A 19,517-nucleotide genomic window follows, 5' to 3' on the forward strand; every position below is an offset into this window, starting at 1 on the left:
AATTACCCCTTCATTATATATTCCACATTGCTTTTGCCTGCTCTTGCCCGAATGGCGCCTTCGGGGAAGGAGATAGCATGGTTGCATATTGGAGTACTCGGTGTCCATGAGTTCTGTATGCCATGTCTGTCTACAAGTGACCGTATAACTCTGCTGTATTTGCTCCTGTCTGTATTGTAGCCGCATATTATCTCTCTATCTACCCTTATATGTGAATGGGGTGTGTGTCGATTTTCTGTTTCTTTGCATAAAACCTCAATAAAAATTATTGTATTAAAAAAAATATATATATAGATGACCAGTTTGACTTTACTTACTTCGGAGAGTAATTGCACACTAAATATATCGCCTTTGGCCATATCTGCCCCCAAACATTCATGTTATGACACAGGTTTAGAGCACAGCCAATTCTGCTGCTTGTTGCCCACACCACCTACATGGAAAAACACAGTAAAATGGCATGACTCATCATTTAATGATACCAAAGTATCTACTATCAATATCAATATTCAATAGGTTATTCCTGCTTACATGTCCAAGAAATGCACAGCACGTCCAGGAAGACCAATTCAGTCCTACTCATAGGTTATTCGGGTTTATTCGCTCGGATGCAAATTCGCATCTTTGCGAGTCAACCAGATCCCGCCTTGCGAATGTTGGTATGCCCACCATTCGCACGGCATGTATATTCGCACAGCATGCGAATGGATGTTTTACATAAACATCCCTTCACAGCCTGCGGGGCAACACCCACCTCATTTATTGGTCGCCGACCATCGAATGATTTGGAACGTACACGCAGATCTAAGGTTTCTCAGAGAAACCTTAGATCAGCGTGCACATTCTGAGGAAATAGGACAGGTCCCCCGCACCAGTGTCATCTTCCCATTAGCATGAGAACACCCAGAGTTCACATAGGAACTCTGAAGATACGCTGGGCGTTCCCATTTGCTAATGGTGTGTCCACCGGCCACAAGGTGGAATGCGTGCACCCGGCGAACGGTGGACGCATGCACAGAAATTTGCATGTGCAAAGAGAAAACATCAGACCCGTGCGAACGCACTCAGCTGTGCAAACGGACCTGAATATGGTCCATAGACACAGGGGTAAAAAGAGTTAATTTACTATTGTTTATTCGGTACTTGTGTATTAGCAGGGCGGTTCTCCACAACCTGGTTGTAATGGCACGTAAAGCCATCCCCAATATTTTATTAACCTCTTCAGTGGTGGGTTTTGCTGGGGCAGGACAAACCTACCAGGGCAGGTTTGTCCTGCCCCAGCAAAACCCACCACAGATCATTAGCTGCTCCCCCCCCCTCACCTTCGCTCCAGCGTTAGTACGCCGGAGATCCGGAGCTCCCCTGCCGCCGCTTCCCCCTGCCGCCTGTCAGTCATCACACAGGCTGCAGGCTCGGGGATGTTTTGCGGCGGCCCGGGAGGACTCAGGCGCCTGAGTGCTCCCGAGTCCCCCCGAGCCGCCCCGAACATTCCCGAGCCTGCCGCCTACGTCACTGCTACATAATGACTGGCAGCTGGCGGCTACAGGCTTGGGGAGCGGCAGGTGCCGGAGCACAGGAGATTGGGGGGGGGGGGCTGGGGGGGTGCAACGGGGGGCTCTAGAGGTGCTGCGCCATTGGTGCACATCTTTACACCACTGGCGCACACCTATTTCATATTTGTGGTAACCACTTAAGAGGTTAATGCTCTGGCTAGAGATGATAGTAGTGCATGGATTCTTTGCCAACACTAGTAACAATTAATTTTAAATGGGACATTTTACATCAAAATAAGTCTGTGTTTTAATTGTTTGATTTTTATATGGAATAAGTAGTAGGGATAATATGGTACTTGTTTCCTAGAACGGCCACAATCGTGAGTGATCGTGGCTCTTAATTAAGGGACACGATCCTCACGATCTGGCCGATTTTTTAAAATTTTTTCACTTTGATTGACAGAAATCGGGTCGATCGGTCGGTCGCGACCAATTAAAATCGGCCGCGATGCGACCGACCGATTGACCCGATTTTTCCATAGACTTCAATGTTAAAAAAAATTTTAACATTGAAATCGGGAGGATCTTGTCGGTCTTGTGCCATTATAATGGCACAAGATGAGATGGACTTGATTAAGTCCATCTCACATAGGGTAAAATGATAAAAAAGGTGAAATGGCCAAATATGACCCATTTCACATTTTTTATGTGCCCGCCATGACCCCACGATAGACGTCAACCCGAAGCGTGGCGAGCGCAGCGAGCCCGCGAGGGGCGGCGGTACGCGTCCTCCGACCTTTTCATTCCCCTACTATCCACTAGGGCGTGGAGTGAGAATATAATAGTGTGGCGAGCGCAGCGAGCCACCGAGCCCGAAGCGTGGCGAGCGCAGCGAGCCCCGCGAGGGGACGCGTATACCTGTGAAGTTAGACGCGTCCCCTCGCGGGGCTCGCTGCGCTCGCCACGCTTCGGGCTCGGTGGCTCGCTGCGCTCGCCACACTATTCTATTCTCACTCCACGCCCTAGTGGATAGTAGGGGAATGAAAAGGTCGGAGGACGCGCACCGCCGCCCCTCGCGGGCTCGCTGCGCTCGCCACGCTTCGGGTTGACGTCTATCGTGGGGTCTAGCCCACTTAGTAACATTTGGGGGGGCAATTTAAAATAATCAGGTGAAAAAAAAAAAAAAATCGGGTGAAAAATCGGTCGATCGGATCGGTCGCATCGTATGCGACCAAATCGCATGCGATGCGATCGATCCGATTTTTTATCTTACGACCACAACGATCTAAATCGTTGTGGCCGTTCTAGGAAACAAGTACCGATAATATTAACCGCTAGATGGCTTAAGCTACAATTGAGCAAGATTGTATGTTAATGATTACATATTTTTTGTACAGTGCTGTATACATTTATCTTGTTACATAAAGGGGTACTCTTTACCTAGAACGGCGCCCGCGATCAGAATCGCGGGCGTCGGGGGTAAAAAATCGCGGTCATCGCGGGCATCGCGGGTAAATCGCGGGTACATCAAAATCGGGTACCCGCGATGACCGCGATTTTCCCATAGGGAACAATGTTAAAAAGCCTGATTGACCGCGATTTTACTTTAAAATGCCTCAATGCCCGCGATTTTCCCATAGGAATCAATGTTAAATGGGCTACAGAGCCCAAATAGCCCCAATTAACCCTTAAATGTCCCCCCAATTTTTGTACGCCACCCCACGATCCACGGCAACCCGAAGCGTGGCGAGCGCAGCGAGCCCGCGAGGGGCGGCGGTACGCGTCCTCCGACCTTTTCATGCCCTACTATCCACGTCGGCGTGGAGTTGAGAATAGAATAGTGTGGCGAGCGCAGCGAGCCACCGAGCCCGAAGCGTGGCGAGCGCAGCGAGCCCCGCGAGGGGACGCGGATACCTTCACAGGTAAACGCGTCCCTTCGCGGGCTTCACAGGTGTCCGCGTCGCCACGGACACCTGTGAAGTCCGCGAGGGGACGCGTATAACTGTGAAGGTATCCGCGTCCCCTCGCGGGGCTCGCTGCGCTCGCCACGCTTCGGGCTCGGTGGCTCGCTGCGCTCGCCACACTATTCTATTCTCAACTCCACGCCGACGTGGATAGTAGGGCATGAAAAGGTCGGAGGACGCGTACCGCCGCCCCTCGCGGGCTCGCTGCGCTCGCCACGCTTCGGGTTGGCGTGGATCGTGGGGTGGCGTACAAAAATTGGGGGGACATTTAAGGGTTAATTGTGCCTATTTGGGCTCTGTAGCCCATTTAACATTGATTCCTATGGGAAAATCGCGGGCATTGAGGCATTGAATGCAAAATCGCGGTCAATTAGGCTTTTTAACATTGTTCCCTATGGGAAAATCGCGGTGATCGCGGGCATCGCGTCGCGGCCGTTTATGTACTGCCCGCGATGTCGCGATCACCGCGATGGGCGCCGTTCTAGGTAAAGAGTACCCATAAAGGAAAATAACTAAATAACCAATATTCAGAGCAAGCACATACAGTTTACAAAAGTCCTAACTGTAATAACATTCATTATTTTACTGAGACAATGCAGAGATCTTTGCATATTTGCATTTTTCTAATTAACCCAGGAAAAAACAATAATTCAGTGAAATCATTTCAGGAATCTGATTACTTGATTTTAAGCAATATCAGAACGATTAAAACCAATCTTTGTTGATGTTGGGCTTCCAGGGATAAATCACACATTTACAGTACTAACATTTAATAAAATGAATGTAAAAAAAGTATCTGTTAGTAAATGTACGGTTTAGAACTGGAAGCCCAACATTGATAAAGATCAATTTTAATCGATCTGTCATCCATTATCAAAATTTACTAAATATAACATTAAGTCTTGTACCAACTTGTAACTTTAGGTAAATACTAGTACGAGTTTTCTGTTTATTGGTACCTGATCATCATAGAAAAAAGCATTGTTAATATATTTATATACTCCAAAGGAGTTTATGCTTATATAATGGTGCAAACTTTGGTGAGCAATGGTACTGTCGTTAACTTGAGGCTTCTGCTAGGTAATGAAGATATGATGATAATGATGATGATGATGATGATGATGATCAACTGTCTGTAACAACGATGATTGTGGTGAAGAGTAGAATAAGTTGATATGGTGTTAGGAGTACAGATTATAGATATGATTGCTATGAACCAACTTATTCCCTTAAGAGTGCTAGGAGCCGTCCAATCTACAACAGCTTTTACCTTCTCAGGATCCATCTGCATTTTTGACAAAGAAGAAGCCTGCTTCTGCTGGTGAGGTGGATGGTCTAATAAACCCTTTTTCAAGGTTCTCCTTGATATAGTCGGACATGGCTTTGGTCTCTGGGAGAGACAGAGGGTAAATATGACCTCTGGGAGGAGATTTCCCAGGAATTAACTCGATGGGACAGTCCCACTGTTGATGAGGAGGAAGAGTATTGGCCCCGCCTTTGCTGAAGACATCAGAGAATTGGCTGTACTGCGGAGGTAACGAAAACAAGGAAGAAAATGACGAGGAAGGAGGTGCCAAAGAAGAAGAAGAAAATGACAAAGATGCTGAAGAATGTACTTGTTGCAGAGATATTGCTCGATGTAGGCAGGAGGAGCAGTGTGAACCCCATGCCATAATTTTTATAGACCAGTCAATATGAGGGTTATGTTTAGCCAGCCAGGGCATTCCTAGAATGATATCATGAGAAGTTTTGGAAATAACAGGAAGTTCCAAGAATTCACGATGAGCGGGCTCTATCTGGAGTTCCAACGGACGTGTTAATAAAGAAATTTGACCATGAAGAATTTGACTGCCGTCTACAGCGGTAAGATATACAGGGTCTGTACTGGAATGGAGAATTGGGTAGCAAGTCTGGAAGAGATGAAATTCCCTGCTGCTCCGGAATCTAGCAGGGCTTTCAACCTGATTGTTCTTTGTGATGTGATGAGATTTACCAAGATAGTGGAACCAATCGAGGTGGAGGATGGCAATAATACTTATAGTTGGCGCTCCTCCTTGGCGATTAGGAGCGGTCGTTTCCCGGACGAAGGGTACAGGTAGTGACTAGATGAGAAGCAGTACATACACAAATTCTCCTTTCTTCGAGCCTTTTCTTCTACTGATAAAGGAAAAGGTTTGACTTGCATAGGTTCATCAGCAGGTGGTGACACGGAAGGAGCAGGTCTGGATGATGATGCAGTGCCTGTGAAGGACCGGAAAGGTGAATGATCAAAGCGGTTTCTTTCCAACTGACGCTCTTGTAAGTGGAGATCCACTTTAGTACAGAGAGAAATTAATACAGCCAGGGTGTCTGGCATGTCACAGGTAGTGAGTTCATCTTTCAAACGGCCAGACAAGCCATTCCAGAAGGCAGACGACAGAGCCTCCTCATTCCATGAGAGCTCAGAAGCGAGGGTTTGAAATTGAATCGGCCATCTGCTGGTGTGTGGATTCAAACTGCTATAAGCGATTTACAACGTTCTGTAAGAGGTCCACGGGTGTCCCTGATTTCCGCTCAATTCCATCGGGTCAGTACAAACTGTAATGATTGGTGGATTTGATGGTGTCGTGCGGATTTCAGGAAGAGAGGCGTGACCAGTAGGAGATGGGATAAAACGAGCAGGTTTAATGAAAGAACTCATACAAAGAATAATATAACCAGCATCAATACTTCTTGAGTGGACGATAATAATGGATAGCAACAAGTCTCTGATATACAGTATAGCAAGATAACAAAGATAGCAGTCCTTTGCATAGAAAACGTAAAACAAGATGGCAGTCCTTGCATAAACAATATAATCAAGATTGCAGTCCTTTGCATAAACAATAGTTCAGGTGACTTGAAATTAATGAAGAAGAATACCTAAAGCATGGATGATTGTAAGATTGGATGATTGAAGATTGGATGATTGGATGATTGAAGGTTGGATGATTGGATGATTGGAGATTGGATGATTGAAGATTGGATGATTGAAGATTGGATGATCCGATGATTGAAGATTGGATGAATGAAGATTGAAGATTGGACCAGGGCTGGAATCAGACCAGCAGGGTATGATGATGAGCCAAGGAAGTTCCAGGAAGGAAGACAAATGGTGTGTGTGGCTCGCCAGAGACAGCAGTGATGGGATCAGAGGCAAGCAGGGACAACCAGCTGGAGAGCGCAGTGCATAGACACAAGGATGGCCAGAACTTCCCTTTGCTTGCAGGCTGAGGAAACAAGTTGTACTGACCCAGATCGCCTTAGGCAGATCCCCTTTATCCCAAGGGAAGGACTGCCATAGGCTGACTGGACAGAATGGGAGGAGAAGCCCTGACCTGGCCAATTACTGCATTTTCCCTCAAGCAAGATGGCGGCACCATACTGCGGCACCAGCCTCCTGACAGCCAGACTGCCGTGCCTCTGTTTGAATCCATGCTTGCCGCTCACAGTTGCACAACGCCACCACTGCCTACCTGACCAGGACCCCAGCGGACACACGCCAGCCGCCGGCGGGCACGGACGGGTGAGTACTGTACCCGCCGTGCTAAGCCACAGCGGCGTGTGACATGTGCCATACCTCCTCTGATCAGAGATGTCAAATAGCTTTGAACAGATTTGTGATAGTCAAGGAATTCATAATACCGATGACCCATATATGAATTTGGGATTAACATGTTGCCAGTAAGAGAACAGGTATAGAATATTTGTCTTCCTCCTCGTATCTTTCCACAAATAATGATTGACCAATAGATGAACTAGAGGTGGCACAGGTCAAACCATAACTTCCAATGCACTTATATGCAGATCGGGCTCCATGTTAATAATGCAGAGAGTTTACCTACAAAAAATACATGTAATTGCTGCAAATCGATGTATCAGCAAATTAAAAAATTAAAAAATTTAAAAAAAAACAGTAGATTTTGGTCAAAAACATCAAATGCATGATGGAACCAATGTAAAGCAGTAGAGCGGTTTGCACATTTCTGTCCAAACCAAATCGTTTCATTGTCTTGGAAATATTTTGAAGATCTAAATTTTAGGACTGAAGCCTAAAATCTTCCATGAATGTTTGCATTTATAGAAATTAGGGTCACCATTGCTGTAAACATACAGTACATGTGAAATCCTTGAGTCACTAGTTAAAAATTTACCCGGAAATGTATAATGTTCATTAAATTATTTATTTATATGGAGATTAATAATAAAAACATACCTGTGTGTAGTGGGTGCAAACAGGGCCAGAACACCTGAATGGACAGTAAGGGTTACATTCCTGTGGATATGGATATGTGTAATCTCTCACTTCATCATACCAAGCCTGGACATGGTAAGTTGGTGGCCTGTATCTTTATTGGAAAGTACAAACGAATGTCTTAATTTCTAACATACAGCAGCTATGTCATTTGTAATAGGTGAGAAATGCAGTTCTTACCTCCCCCAATGTGCGCCCAAGTTCTGACCAATAGATGGAAGCAAATTTGCTGGACCATGTTCCCAGAGACAAGTTTCTGCCCAAGCTTCAGCAGATCGTTCCAGCTCCGCATCCCACACCTTGAAATGAGAACATATATGCTTCTAAGCATCTATTGCAAAAGACCAAGGAACATTGGCTGACAAATACACAATATTTAAAAAAACAAAACATATTCAATATTTATTTGTGCTTTGTGTAACCTATTGTATACACTATACACAAGTAAAATTTATACTAGTAGAATCAATCATCGGAGTTGTTCAGGTTTTTAATTTTAGAGAAGCAATTCCACAACAATTTTATTTTTATATTAATGGCAAATTAAATACATATTAAGCATCCATTTGATAGGTACTTTTCTTGGTTGTCCTCCTACAAATTATTATATCCTTTGCAATATCTCACAGGAGGGCACAAAGTATACAAATAGGGCAGTATTCAATGCGTCCGGTGAAGGGGTTAAACGGTGGGGATCTCCAAAGACAAGTGACTCTCGTTTAACTGCTGCTCACCGTATTCAATGTTCCGGGGTAACCCTCACTGTCAGATGACGGCAAGGATTCCCTCAAACAGCGACATGGCTAATGCAGGGAGCCTCGCTGTTTTGGCGGCCGCACGCGCCGTTTCCACGTCGCTGTAAAAACCCAGCGAGGCAGAAATGGCGTGTGCAGGGGGTCAGTTGAATACTGACCGTGAGAGCTGTGACAGCGAGCAGTCAGCACTGCTCGCTGTCACAGCTCGCAAAAAGCATTGAATATACCCCATAATGTAAGTACAGTATAATTGAAAAATAAATTTGATATACAACTGACATAGACCTACAAACTTTATATTATATTAACAAGCAACAGTATCTGTACATTTACGGCCACTGTATTTGAATGTATTAAAAACACATTTGGGTTCAGAAGCAAGAACAGAGCGCCTGATTCAAACCCTATTACAGGGCTGCAAATTCGCAGCTCTTTCAATTATCGATAGACCGCACATGTGCGTGGTATGCTGTGCGCATACAAGAGGTCCCATGTAAATTAAACCAGCAATGGTATTTCATCACTGGCAGTACGTAAGATGATTGATAGCCGGCTGGCATTTTGGGAGCAGACCCAGATGTTTTCTGGGAATGCCCTGAAAAATGCAGGAGGTGCCCGGCCGTTGGGAGGAAAGTCTGCTGACGTCAATTGTCCCCATCTCTCCAAGGCTATCACAGTGCTGGCTATAAAAAAAACAGGAAAGTCCATTCAATGGTGGGTGATTGCGAACGGATTTCCCCTGGGATCGTTTTCCTGATCAGGGGGTACTGAAGATTTGCAGCCCAGCAATCAAGTTTGAATCCGGCCAAGAGTGAACATATCAGAAGTATGTTTATTTGGCAGCTTCCAGAGAATCTCAATAGGAGTGGTAAAAACTGTAGTAGCATAATGCATGTGAGGAAGTCATTAGAAATACCAGATGGAAACCAATGATGTTTTACTTTACAAGAAAGTTTTTATTAAGGTGTATTACTTTAGAGAGCCACAGTTGACAGTGGAAAAGTATTCTATACTGCAATTATATATTGTACTTTCTCAACCTCCCTGAATGTCTGGGAAGTTCCCCAAAATTGTGTCACCTTCCCGCCCCCCCAGGAAGGTGGGCAAGTCTCCCGAATGCTCCCCAAAGCTCCTTCAACACCCCCCCCACACACACACACACACACACCCCACCCCCGTAGCCACTGAATCAAATTGTCATTTGCATAATTCTGGCCCCACCCCTTCCCCGCGGACCCGTGGAAATTGTGAGGATAGTATACGGTCACTAAGTCGACATGCATTAGGCCAACATAATTGAAGGTCGACAGGGTCATTAGGTTTGCACATGCATTAGGTCAACATGGGGAAGGTCAACAGTCAAAAGGTCGACATGGGGTTTTTCACTTTTTTTTTGAGACAACGTGCCGACAGGCGGTATTTCACACCCTAGCCTCCACATTCACTAGCCTCATGTCGACCTTAGTCATGTCAACCTTCATGCATGTCGACCTAGTGGTGTTGACTTAATGAGTGTTGACCTAATTCTTGTTTGTCCAATAATCCACAACCGTGAGGATTGTGGGTGAGGCTTTGTGATGTCAGCCTTGTCCCCGCCCACCAGTGTGCAGCATTGGGTCTACTCTCCGTGCTTCTCCTGGAGAGGCAACATTAACAGTCTGTAAGTATGCTGCAATAACTGGGTGTGCACAGTAAATATTCAGAATGGAACCAGAATGGATATTCAGGAGTTATGAATGGTTTTGTGAGAGGCAAAGTACAAAAAAGATTTGATTCAACAATGTTTAAATGGTTTTATAAAACAGGGTTGCCGACTTTTTCTGTCTCCTCTCCGGGAGAAGCCCGGAGAGGAGACTTCCAGCTGCAGTTTGGGGGGCGGGGCTTGAGCTTTACATCATTAAGCCCCGCCCCCAGGATGGTAAAACCCCAATTCACGGATCTCTGTGGAGGGGGCGGGGCTATAATGGCACGATTTTAGCTCCGCCCCCTCCTCTGAGACCCGCGGAATGACGGATTTCAATCCAAAGGTATGGGGGAAGACGCCGCAATCGGGGGGTGGCGTGGGGGTCCCCCTGGAATCAGGGAGGGTTGCCCACCTTTCCGGGGGGCCGGGAGGAGGACCCGATTTTCGGGATCCTCCCAGGAATTCCGGGAGGGTCGGCAACCCTGTTATAAAATCACATTATTTGTCTGTATTACAATACTACACATAGACCACCTGCATATTATATTGCTGAAGCTTAAACTACTTTTATAATCAGTACTTTGAGGGGTCTTTAGAAACATATCAGAGGCTGTTTCCTGTGACCTTTGCACTAGGAAGCATTCATGTCAAGTTACCCATCATATACTGTATATGTGCAGAATTGAAGTCAATTCTACAATCAAAATCTAGACAGCGCTGGCTATAATTTCATCTTTCAGGATAGAACATGTTGGGACATGTCATTGGAAATCATTTAAATACTTGCCAATCTGTTTATTTTTTTTTTTTTTTTTTTACTGAAAAGCAATTAGAAATTATTATAAGAAATATGGGAAATATATGTTTACAAGAACCTGCTTCAGATAACTCATAGCAACAAATCAGATGGAATTATCAGATTTTTAGTGCAGATTAGAAAGTAAAATGTCATGAGGTATTTAAAAAATAAATCTGCATTAACGTGTACACGTTGACAATAGACTTGTGTATTCAATTAGCCCAATCCTATGAGAGTTAAAACAGATCTACCCAGATCTATGACAATCACATTTCTGCAAATAAACCACTAATAAACCGCTGTATTTTTCCTTTAATTACAGTTACCTAAAAAATGAATCAAACTCCAATTAGCATTGCCTCCATAGCAACTTGCTATGTTCACATTTGCGGAAACATCTGCTCTGTGAAATAGCCTCTGTAACTACTGAAAAGGTGAATCAGAGGCTATATTATCTTCTAAGGCACAATGTATTTACTGTTACCTCAAATCACTTTAAGTCGCCTCTTCTAAAAGCTATTCTCTCTTGTTCTTCAACTAATATTTTTGCTTATGCAATTTCCCGCTCGCTATTTTTTTCCTACATCCAGGAAGGGGTTTTATTTTCTGCTTTATACTTATTTTGGCCCCTGCTCCCCACGTCAGGCCTGCCATCTTGGCTTCTGAGAAACTTTTCTCACCTCTTCAGCAGTTTCTTTAATTTAAAAAAAAAAGTATCTGTCCTCTGTTAATAGGAGTTTAAATTATACAATGTGTAAAAAGAACACTTGTTTAGTAGCATGCATAATACTGGCTTCCACTATTATAATAGATTCTACAAACATAGGGGAGCAATATATTTTGTAACAGCCATTTTCAGTTTAAGTCAGGCTTGCCTACCCTCCCGGAATGGGTGGGAGGCTCCCAAAAATCAGGAGGGTACAAAGACATCAAGAAAAAGCATTGACATCTATGTATGAGTTTCAAGAATTCCCTTTGGAATGTTTATAGATGTGTATTGTGATATATTATTATATTATTAATAATAAGGATGATTATTTAATACAAGTATCAGGATATCAGTGAAGGTTTGGAACGTGGCACCTATTTATGCCAATATTGGTATGCATTTTTATGAGCAGACCCACATTTTTCTAAAATATGGTGAAAAAAAGAATTATTGATTATATATTTATGATTAGATTATATATGTAAGTAAACTTTAGCAATATGATTGAATATGCTGCCTTCCCCAGTAAAATTTACATATAACATAAGCCTTGACCATGTGCATTTTATGGAATTTAAAAAATTTTAAGAAGAGGACAATGCTATCGATGACATTGTTAGAAAGGACACTGATCGGCAACACTGTATTGTTGTCTTCGAATCATCACCCTGTCAAACTGAAGTCCAGTTTTTCTACCTCTCAATTTCTAAGAGTTTTGAGAAAAAATTCCGAAGACTTGATATCCAACAGAAATGGCACTTCATTTTATACAATGAGGGTATTTGAATAAGATGATCAAGACATGCCTCTGGGGAGCCAGGAACAAGTGTCAACAGGTTAATGACTGTACCAAGAAAGATGGAAAATTCCATGATGGCATAATTTTCAACCTTGTCATGTGTTCACCATTACCATATTGTCCAGGTCAATCTAATGCATGTCGATCTTATGCATGTCAACCCAAATTTCAGATCCCATTTTAGAGATTTTACTACAGTATATACATGATAACTACAGTAGTGTGGAATCTGATTTGTTGCTACTGTATATAATCAGTGAAAGGTATTCTAAAGGCCGCCATACACTATGCGACTTTACCTATGGGAGAAGTCACATCCGATTCCCCTGGAGCCGCCCGGGACCCTTCCGGGTGGCAGGATCGCATACAATGCATCCAATGCGGTACTTCTGATTGCGATGCATCGCATGCGATCCCCTCTCCCTGCCGTAGGGAGGAGGTCCGACCCGGAGTTCTTGCGTGCTGTGCGTTTGAATTCTGGCTCCAATCTGATGCACACGGGACTGCGCATCCGATCGGATCTCATACACATGCTATTTGGGCCAGATTTCCCGGCCCTATCCGCCCAGCCCAAATCGCATAGTGTATATGGGCCTTAAGTAAGAATGATGTTTCCAAATACTGTAGCTCTCAAGTGTCATTCAAATAAAATACAAAGTTTTCATGTGATTTTTTTTTTCTTTTTTAAAACAGACACCTTGGACTCACTAAAGCGCACAGTGATTGAACAAAAGCTATGAATAATGAATCAGGGGCCAACATGTTTCAAAGAGAGGCCTGTGTCCTTTCCAAACAAGTACTGTAGAGTGCTGTCTGTGCAAGCCTTATTGGAAGCAAAATCAGTTTCTTTAAATGGATTCCAGCTCTACTAATAGTCTAAACCTCAGAAATATAAAAGCTGTAGAACTGACGATTAAAAACAATGACTGCATAAATTTCATTTTATGAATGGGATCTATTCTAAGAATCTACAGCCATCTGTCAGGATCTATCCCAGAGGAAGGAAATATTCTTCCTGGATATTTACAAACTTGATTAGCATTGCATTTACTGTAAAGGACTCAATGTGTTCTACTTAATTTTTTTTTTTTTTTTAAAGAACACTGGTAACCCAATGGCACATTCAGAAAACGATATACTTCTCACAAAGTTTATCTAGAAAATAATAAACAGTACGCCCTGATTCCGGTCTGGTTGTTAGTGCGGTGCATGCAGCAAAGTACAGACGGTTGGTACTTTGCGATCGCACTGCACATGTGGATTACATTTTGGGGGTGGAGAGGGCACAACAGCCTCCATTTCTACAAAAGAAAATGCATCATTACCATTGCCGGGGACAGATAAGGCAAGGACGGAGTCAGAGGATGGGCATCTTCTGGCTTCTAGGTATGACTTGCGATGGCTGGCTTGCACAACCCCATTTCCCCAAAAAAATGTAACAGTGTAATGTGGGCTAGGTGATATGAGGGAGATTGGTAGACTAATGAGTAGAGACAGGATTATATGCATTTGCATATTTGCATATGCATTTGAATATTTTGCCCATTCTCACTGGTTATTGCATATTTGACCTAAAATCTAGTGATGGTGCATATTTTAGGCCCCGCCCCCTTCTCACCCGTGAGTCACAGCACTGCTTTGCCCTGCTGCTGCTGGCCAGGTAGTGGTAGAGTGTGCAGGCCGGGGCAATATGTGCGCAGTGTGGGGAACCTTGGATGTACGATATGTCTGACACTGCTCTAGGCTGCCAATCCATGTTGATAAAAGTCAGTCTGGGCAGATGCCATTACGAAGCTCCTGAACCTTTGCCTGCCCCTGGCCTGGGACTTTACACCAAGAGACAGACTTCTGCAGCAGAGGAGGTGGGCAGAAGGGTTGTGACATCACTCGGCGTGGAGGAAATGTCGTGACACAGTGAATATGCGGCGCAGGGAGGAAGCCTTCCACTGCGCCGCCCTCACACGCTATGCTGACATGTGATCCATCGGCGCTGGAGATGAGGGTCTGTATAGTTGATGCAAGAAGAGCTTTGGACGCTGCAGTCTGCTGTAGCAGCCAGGAAGAAAAAAAATCCTGTGCACAACACTAGACATCTGCAGATGCTGTGGGCCTATTTTTGAGGTTTATTTGCAACTAATTGTATGCTGATTTATAAATAAATAAGTAAAAAATTACTTTTTTTTATTATTTAATGTAGCATATTTTAACACTTTTCATGCATATTTTAAGTATTTTTCATGCATATTTGAATGCATATTTCAAGCTTTTTTTGTTGCATATAATCCTGTCTCTACTAATGAGGAAGAGAGGGAGGTTGATGTTATTTCAGGAAGTCTCCTGCAGAATGTCATATCATCATATCCAATATGACATTACACAGGACAGGACACAAGTTCCGTTCTATTCAGTATAAACAATGTCAAAGTATGTTATTCTGCTGGTTTTTCCTAAAAAAAGTAAAGCAACAAATACAGAATTGTATCACATTGCATTTAGTGGAAGCTCACAAGGAAGCGCTTTTGTAGTGAATGAAGAGCTATAGCCGTGCGGTATTGCTTACTATCATTTCGGTAATGCGTTCTTGCACACAACAATGGTCTACTGTCCATTTCCAAGCCTAGTGTTATTTTAGTGACAGACCTGCACTTTATACATCCGTAAATCCATTAAAGCCAGGAAGTGGCTCTAGTTTCACTTCAAGGACAGATGATCAGCTTTGTGGGGCTGAAAGCATGATTGTTGTCTGACAATCTGAGTAAGAACTGGGTAAGACAGGCCTTGGCTCCTGCATGCTTTATATAAAAGCTATACAGTACATCAAAGATAAATATATTGTATGCCTAGTGGTAGAATAGAGGGAAAATCCACACGGGTTAGATTAGATCTACAAATTATGTAATATTACTTTTATGTTATGCCCAGGACCCAGGGCCGGCGCCACCACTAGGCAGCTTTAGGCATTTGCCTAAGGCGCCGGCCACTGGAGGGCGGTAGTGAGCCGGTGAGGAGACCAGGAAGTCAAAAGAAAGCTGACAATCTGCAGCAGTACGGGACACCCAGCCAATTCAATGAAGCAGGTGAGTACAACAACCCCCGTCCCCACCCCTGACTGGAGCCTACCCGCAGTCAGTGCCCGGCGCTGCCCTCCCCCCATGCTGAACAGCAGCAACCTGCTGCTTCCCCCCCTGGAGCGCGGTAGTTAGCTCCCGGCGCCCGCTGCCTTCCCCCCTTGCTGAACAGCAGCAACCTGCTGCTTCCCCCCCTGGAGTGCGGTAGTTAGCTCCCGGCGCCCGCTGCCCTCCCCCCGTGCTGAACCGCAGCAACCTGCTGCTTCCCCCCCTGGAGCACAGTAGTCAGCGTCCGGTGCCCACTGCCCCCCCCTGCTGGACAGCAGCAATCCAATCCGTCGGCAAGGGTGAGGAGGGGGGGGGTGTCGGAGCAGGTGAGGCGGGGCGGGCGGCGGACTACTCGCCTGGGACGCTGACAGGGCTTGCACCGGCCCTGCCAGGACCTGCTTAAGGGTTCTAGCTGCCCTAGGCTAATGTAGCAGTGCATTATATTATTTTACCTACATGCTCTCCATTCCAGGTAGAGCTGGGCATGCTGCATTCCCCTGGTAGACGGAAGAGGTGTAGCAGGACCTCTAGCATCTGGCTCCTAGATGGAATCTACAGAGACCCGGCTCCCCCACACACACACTGCGCCCCCCCCCCCCAACACACACACACACACTGCCCCCCCCCAAAAAAATGACCTCTAGGCTGCAGCCTGATCAGCCTATTGGTTGATTAGACCCTGGTTATACCAATGCTTTTATTCCAAATGCTACTTCTAGTTTCCTCACCACATGTTGTTCCATATAGCATGCAATGGGTGAGATTTAATAGGATGAGAGATTCAGAAAGTGAGAGATTTGGTGAGAAATCTCCAGTTTTTTTAAAGCGGCAATCATTTACACTGCAAAACCAGTTTGATTTTTGCAGTGTAAATGGTTGCCGCTTTAAAAAAACTGGAGATTTCTTACCAAATCGCTCACTTTCTGAATCTCTCATTCTATTAAATCTCACCCAATGTGTACCACCAGCAGAGCATGCATTGCAGCATTTTATAACACTGTGTGCATGAATAAAATGCAAATAAAATTGCAAAGTACAACTCTTCTGTTAAGAACTGTCCTTTGTTGGCTGAAGAATTCTGGGTTTTTAACCTGCGACTCCTATTGCACATGCATGGCCATCATGATAGAAGTTCTGAGTCATAACCTACTCTGCGAAAAGAAGCCATTATCCTTCTATAGGCCATTCCATCTATGCATGCATTGGCAATCAGGTACAAGATTTGGAAAGTTTACTTTTTTGGAGCTTGATACTGTACATATAGAGATTGCAGAAAATTGGGGGGGGGGGGAAATTCGGTTATAGTCAGTGTTTTTCTTAGATTAAAAAAATCCAGTGTAAGCATCAGGGACAATTTAATAAACCCCTGGAGGGGGGAGGGGTTAGCAGATAAATTGAATATCCCCCACAGTAGCATTGAAATGGCAATAATATACAATATGAGTGTGTAATTCTTCAAATTGCCACGAAATGCTGTAAGTCATGCTGTTTTAGCCCTACTCCCTACCGCAGACCCACAGCTGATGGTAATTACAGTATCTTTTCATTCTGCCCACTTCACTAGAATGTGAGCAGGATGTGGGAAATCTGCCTGCTCTTCTGGTGGTGCAGGGGACTACCTGGAAAATCTGGAGTCACCCGCAATTTCTGGGAGAGTAGGCAAGTATTATTCAAGGGGGCACAAGGGGTAGCAAGCCATAAAATAACAGCTACAGTACAGTAAGCCTTTGGTGCACATACAGAATAATACAATCACATTATAGATAAACATGGATAGCACAATTCAATTATCCAGCTGTGAAAATTGATGATAGTTACAGGAGTTCAGCAAAGTTCATTGTACTGTGCATCCACCAGGGGATGCAAGGCAAAATTAGTGGTGATGTGTCTGCTATCCCCCACTGTTTTTGCGAGCTTTCCCTTAGTGTCCCTGCACACACCGCCATTATTGCCCAATATTATCTTAAGGCGGCCATCCACTAGTGCAAAGTATCACATACGGTTACTCGCACGCAATGCCAGGCAATCTCACTCGGCAGGATCGCATAAGACACATTGTATGCGGCCCTTTTGCACACAATGTATCATATGTGATCCTATCCAGGGCTACAGGCTGCAACAAATATTCATGGCAGCTTGTAGGATCTGTGACTGCAATGCGCAAGGCAACGCGCCTCACATCACGATTGCAGGTAAATAACATGCGATGTGTCACTTTTTGTGTGATTCGATGCAGCAATGCCTCCGAACCGCTTAAAACATAACCATATGGCAGCAGTGGATGGGGGCCTCTACAATTAGAGGACACAGCAATCTGTGTAAATCATAAATCTCAGTTCGTCAATTCTAGGAATATAAGGACACAGGGGAGCCCAATCAGGGCCACTGGAGGGTGGCATTTGGGAGCAGGTCAGGGGCCGCACCCCCGTGGAGCAAAGTGAGCGGCGCCAGTACCTCCCTCTCCCGTGGAGCCAGAGGAGCCAGATGAGCGGCGCCCGCATACACCACCCCCTGGACCATGCGCCGGAGCAAATCAGCGTCAGTGGGATGGCTGAACCCCCCACCCCATAACCCCCCCGTGGAGCGACTAGGCAGCTAGCGAATCCCCCCATGGAGCGGGTGACCTGGTCGGCGGTGACCGCACCATCCCCTCCACCCATGGAGCAACTCTTAATATGTAGATGCAGGGCCGGTGAAAGGCATCTCAGCGTCCGTTGTGCCCCCCCCTGCCTGGGGTGCTGAGATGCCTTGCCTAGGCCCTGGGCCCAATATATAAAAAGGGGTAAGAAGAGAGACAGATTTAACAGTTTGCAGGGATGGTGTGTAATGTACTGTATACTTGGAAACCAGACATCTATGCGCTCAGCAATGTCTTGCAGATGACAGAAGTCTAGATGCTACAGATGACAGAAGTCTACAGATATCTATTTAGAGTGTTTGCTAGCATTTCCAAGCACAGTCCCCGAAGATATGGTTCTTACAGGTCAGCCACAGTCATATGTGCAATAACAACTCTCTAGCTTGGAGTAATTATTATCACAAACATTAGACTGCTGCACCTGCAATAATTGGGTCAGTGAAATAAATATGAACAGTGATGTACAGTATGTTGGACCCAGAAGGAAGCCTTAGCTATTTAATGAAATAAGCACAGTATGTAAAGAGACAGTGTTAACTAACCATAGTATTCGTCTCTGTCACTGGGAATTCAGGAAACTTATAATCAAATAGGGTAAATTGTTCAAAATTCCTTCCAGTAAACTCCTGGCTCTTCTAACACATGCTAATTATCATTAACTCTCATTTGGCACCGAGTAGTCAGCTTCCTGCCAATGGTCAAGCCGTGCCCGTGGAAAGTTTTGTAAAACTTGTCCCCCTTTACACACCAACATACTGTAAATCCACACCAGCATGCCACCCTCTAACTATCAGCTGCCCGCCTGCCTGGATTCCTCAAAGGAAACTTGTTTGGCCCCCCTCCAATAACCCCCCGGGGCCTGGTCACCGGTCCAGCTCCCTTTACTGCTGAGTTTGCTGACATGACACAATAAAGCGCACATGAATTATACATTATACAATGTTACATTATACTGCACAGGAGGTTGTTACAGTGTTACAGTGCACTGTTGTTACTAATGGGTATTATCATGCATGCACAAGTAGGGATGGCCATCGACCATTGATGATTCGAAAACATCGATGGTTAATGGCCGATGTCGAATACTTTTGCCATCGATGGGGGAGAACCAGATGGTTTTCCTCCATCGATGGAATAGCAAAACAATGTTTTGCTTTTTATTTATTTTTTGAAGTGGCGGGACACGGAGCATAGCTCCGCCCCTGACACCTGTGAAGCCCGCCCCCTGTGTTTTGATTGGCCCACAGGCCAACCAGTCAAATACAATGGATGAGCATCGATATGTAA

General features: G+C 44.9%; 1 protein-coding gene across 3 annotated transcripts in view; it reads right to left on the reverse strand.

Annotated features, from left to right (window-relative positions):
- CRISPLD1 (cysteine rich secretory protein LCCL domain containing 1) overlaps positions 1 to 19,517 on the reverse strand; it is a 96,017-nt gene that overhangs the window by 47,381 nt on the left and 29,119 nt on the right. For 2 of the 3 annotated variants that reach the window (XM_083187305.1, XM_083187304.1), the window contains exons 3-5: positions 7,911 to 8,029; positions 7,692 to 7,824; positions 318 to 433 (exon numbers count right to left, since the gene is read on the reverse strand). In XM_083187305.1, coding sequence (XP_083043431.1) covers positions 318 to 433; positions 7,692 to 7,824; positions 7,911 to 8,029 — 368 coding nt within the window. Of the gene's footprint in view, positions 1 to 317; positions 434 to 7,691; positions 7,825 to 7,910; positions 8,030 to 19,517 lie in introns of those variants that run through there. The other variant, XM_083187306.1, reaches the window with a different exon arrangement.

This window comes from Crinia signifera, chromosome 5 (assembly GCF_055691185.1).
Source record: "Crinia signifera chromosome 5, ASM5569118v1, whole genome shotgun sequence".
Taxonomy (NCBI): domain Eukaryota; kingdom Metazoa; phylum Chordata; class Amphibia; order Anura; family Myobatrachidae; genus Crinia; species Crinia signifera.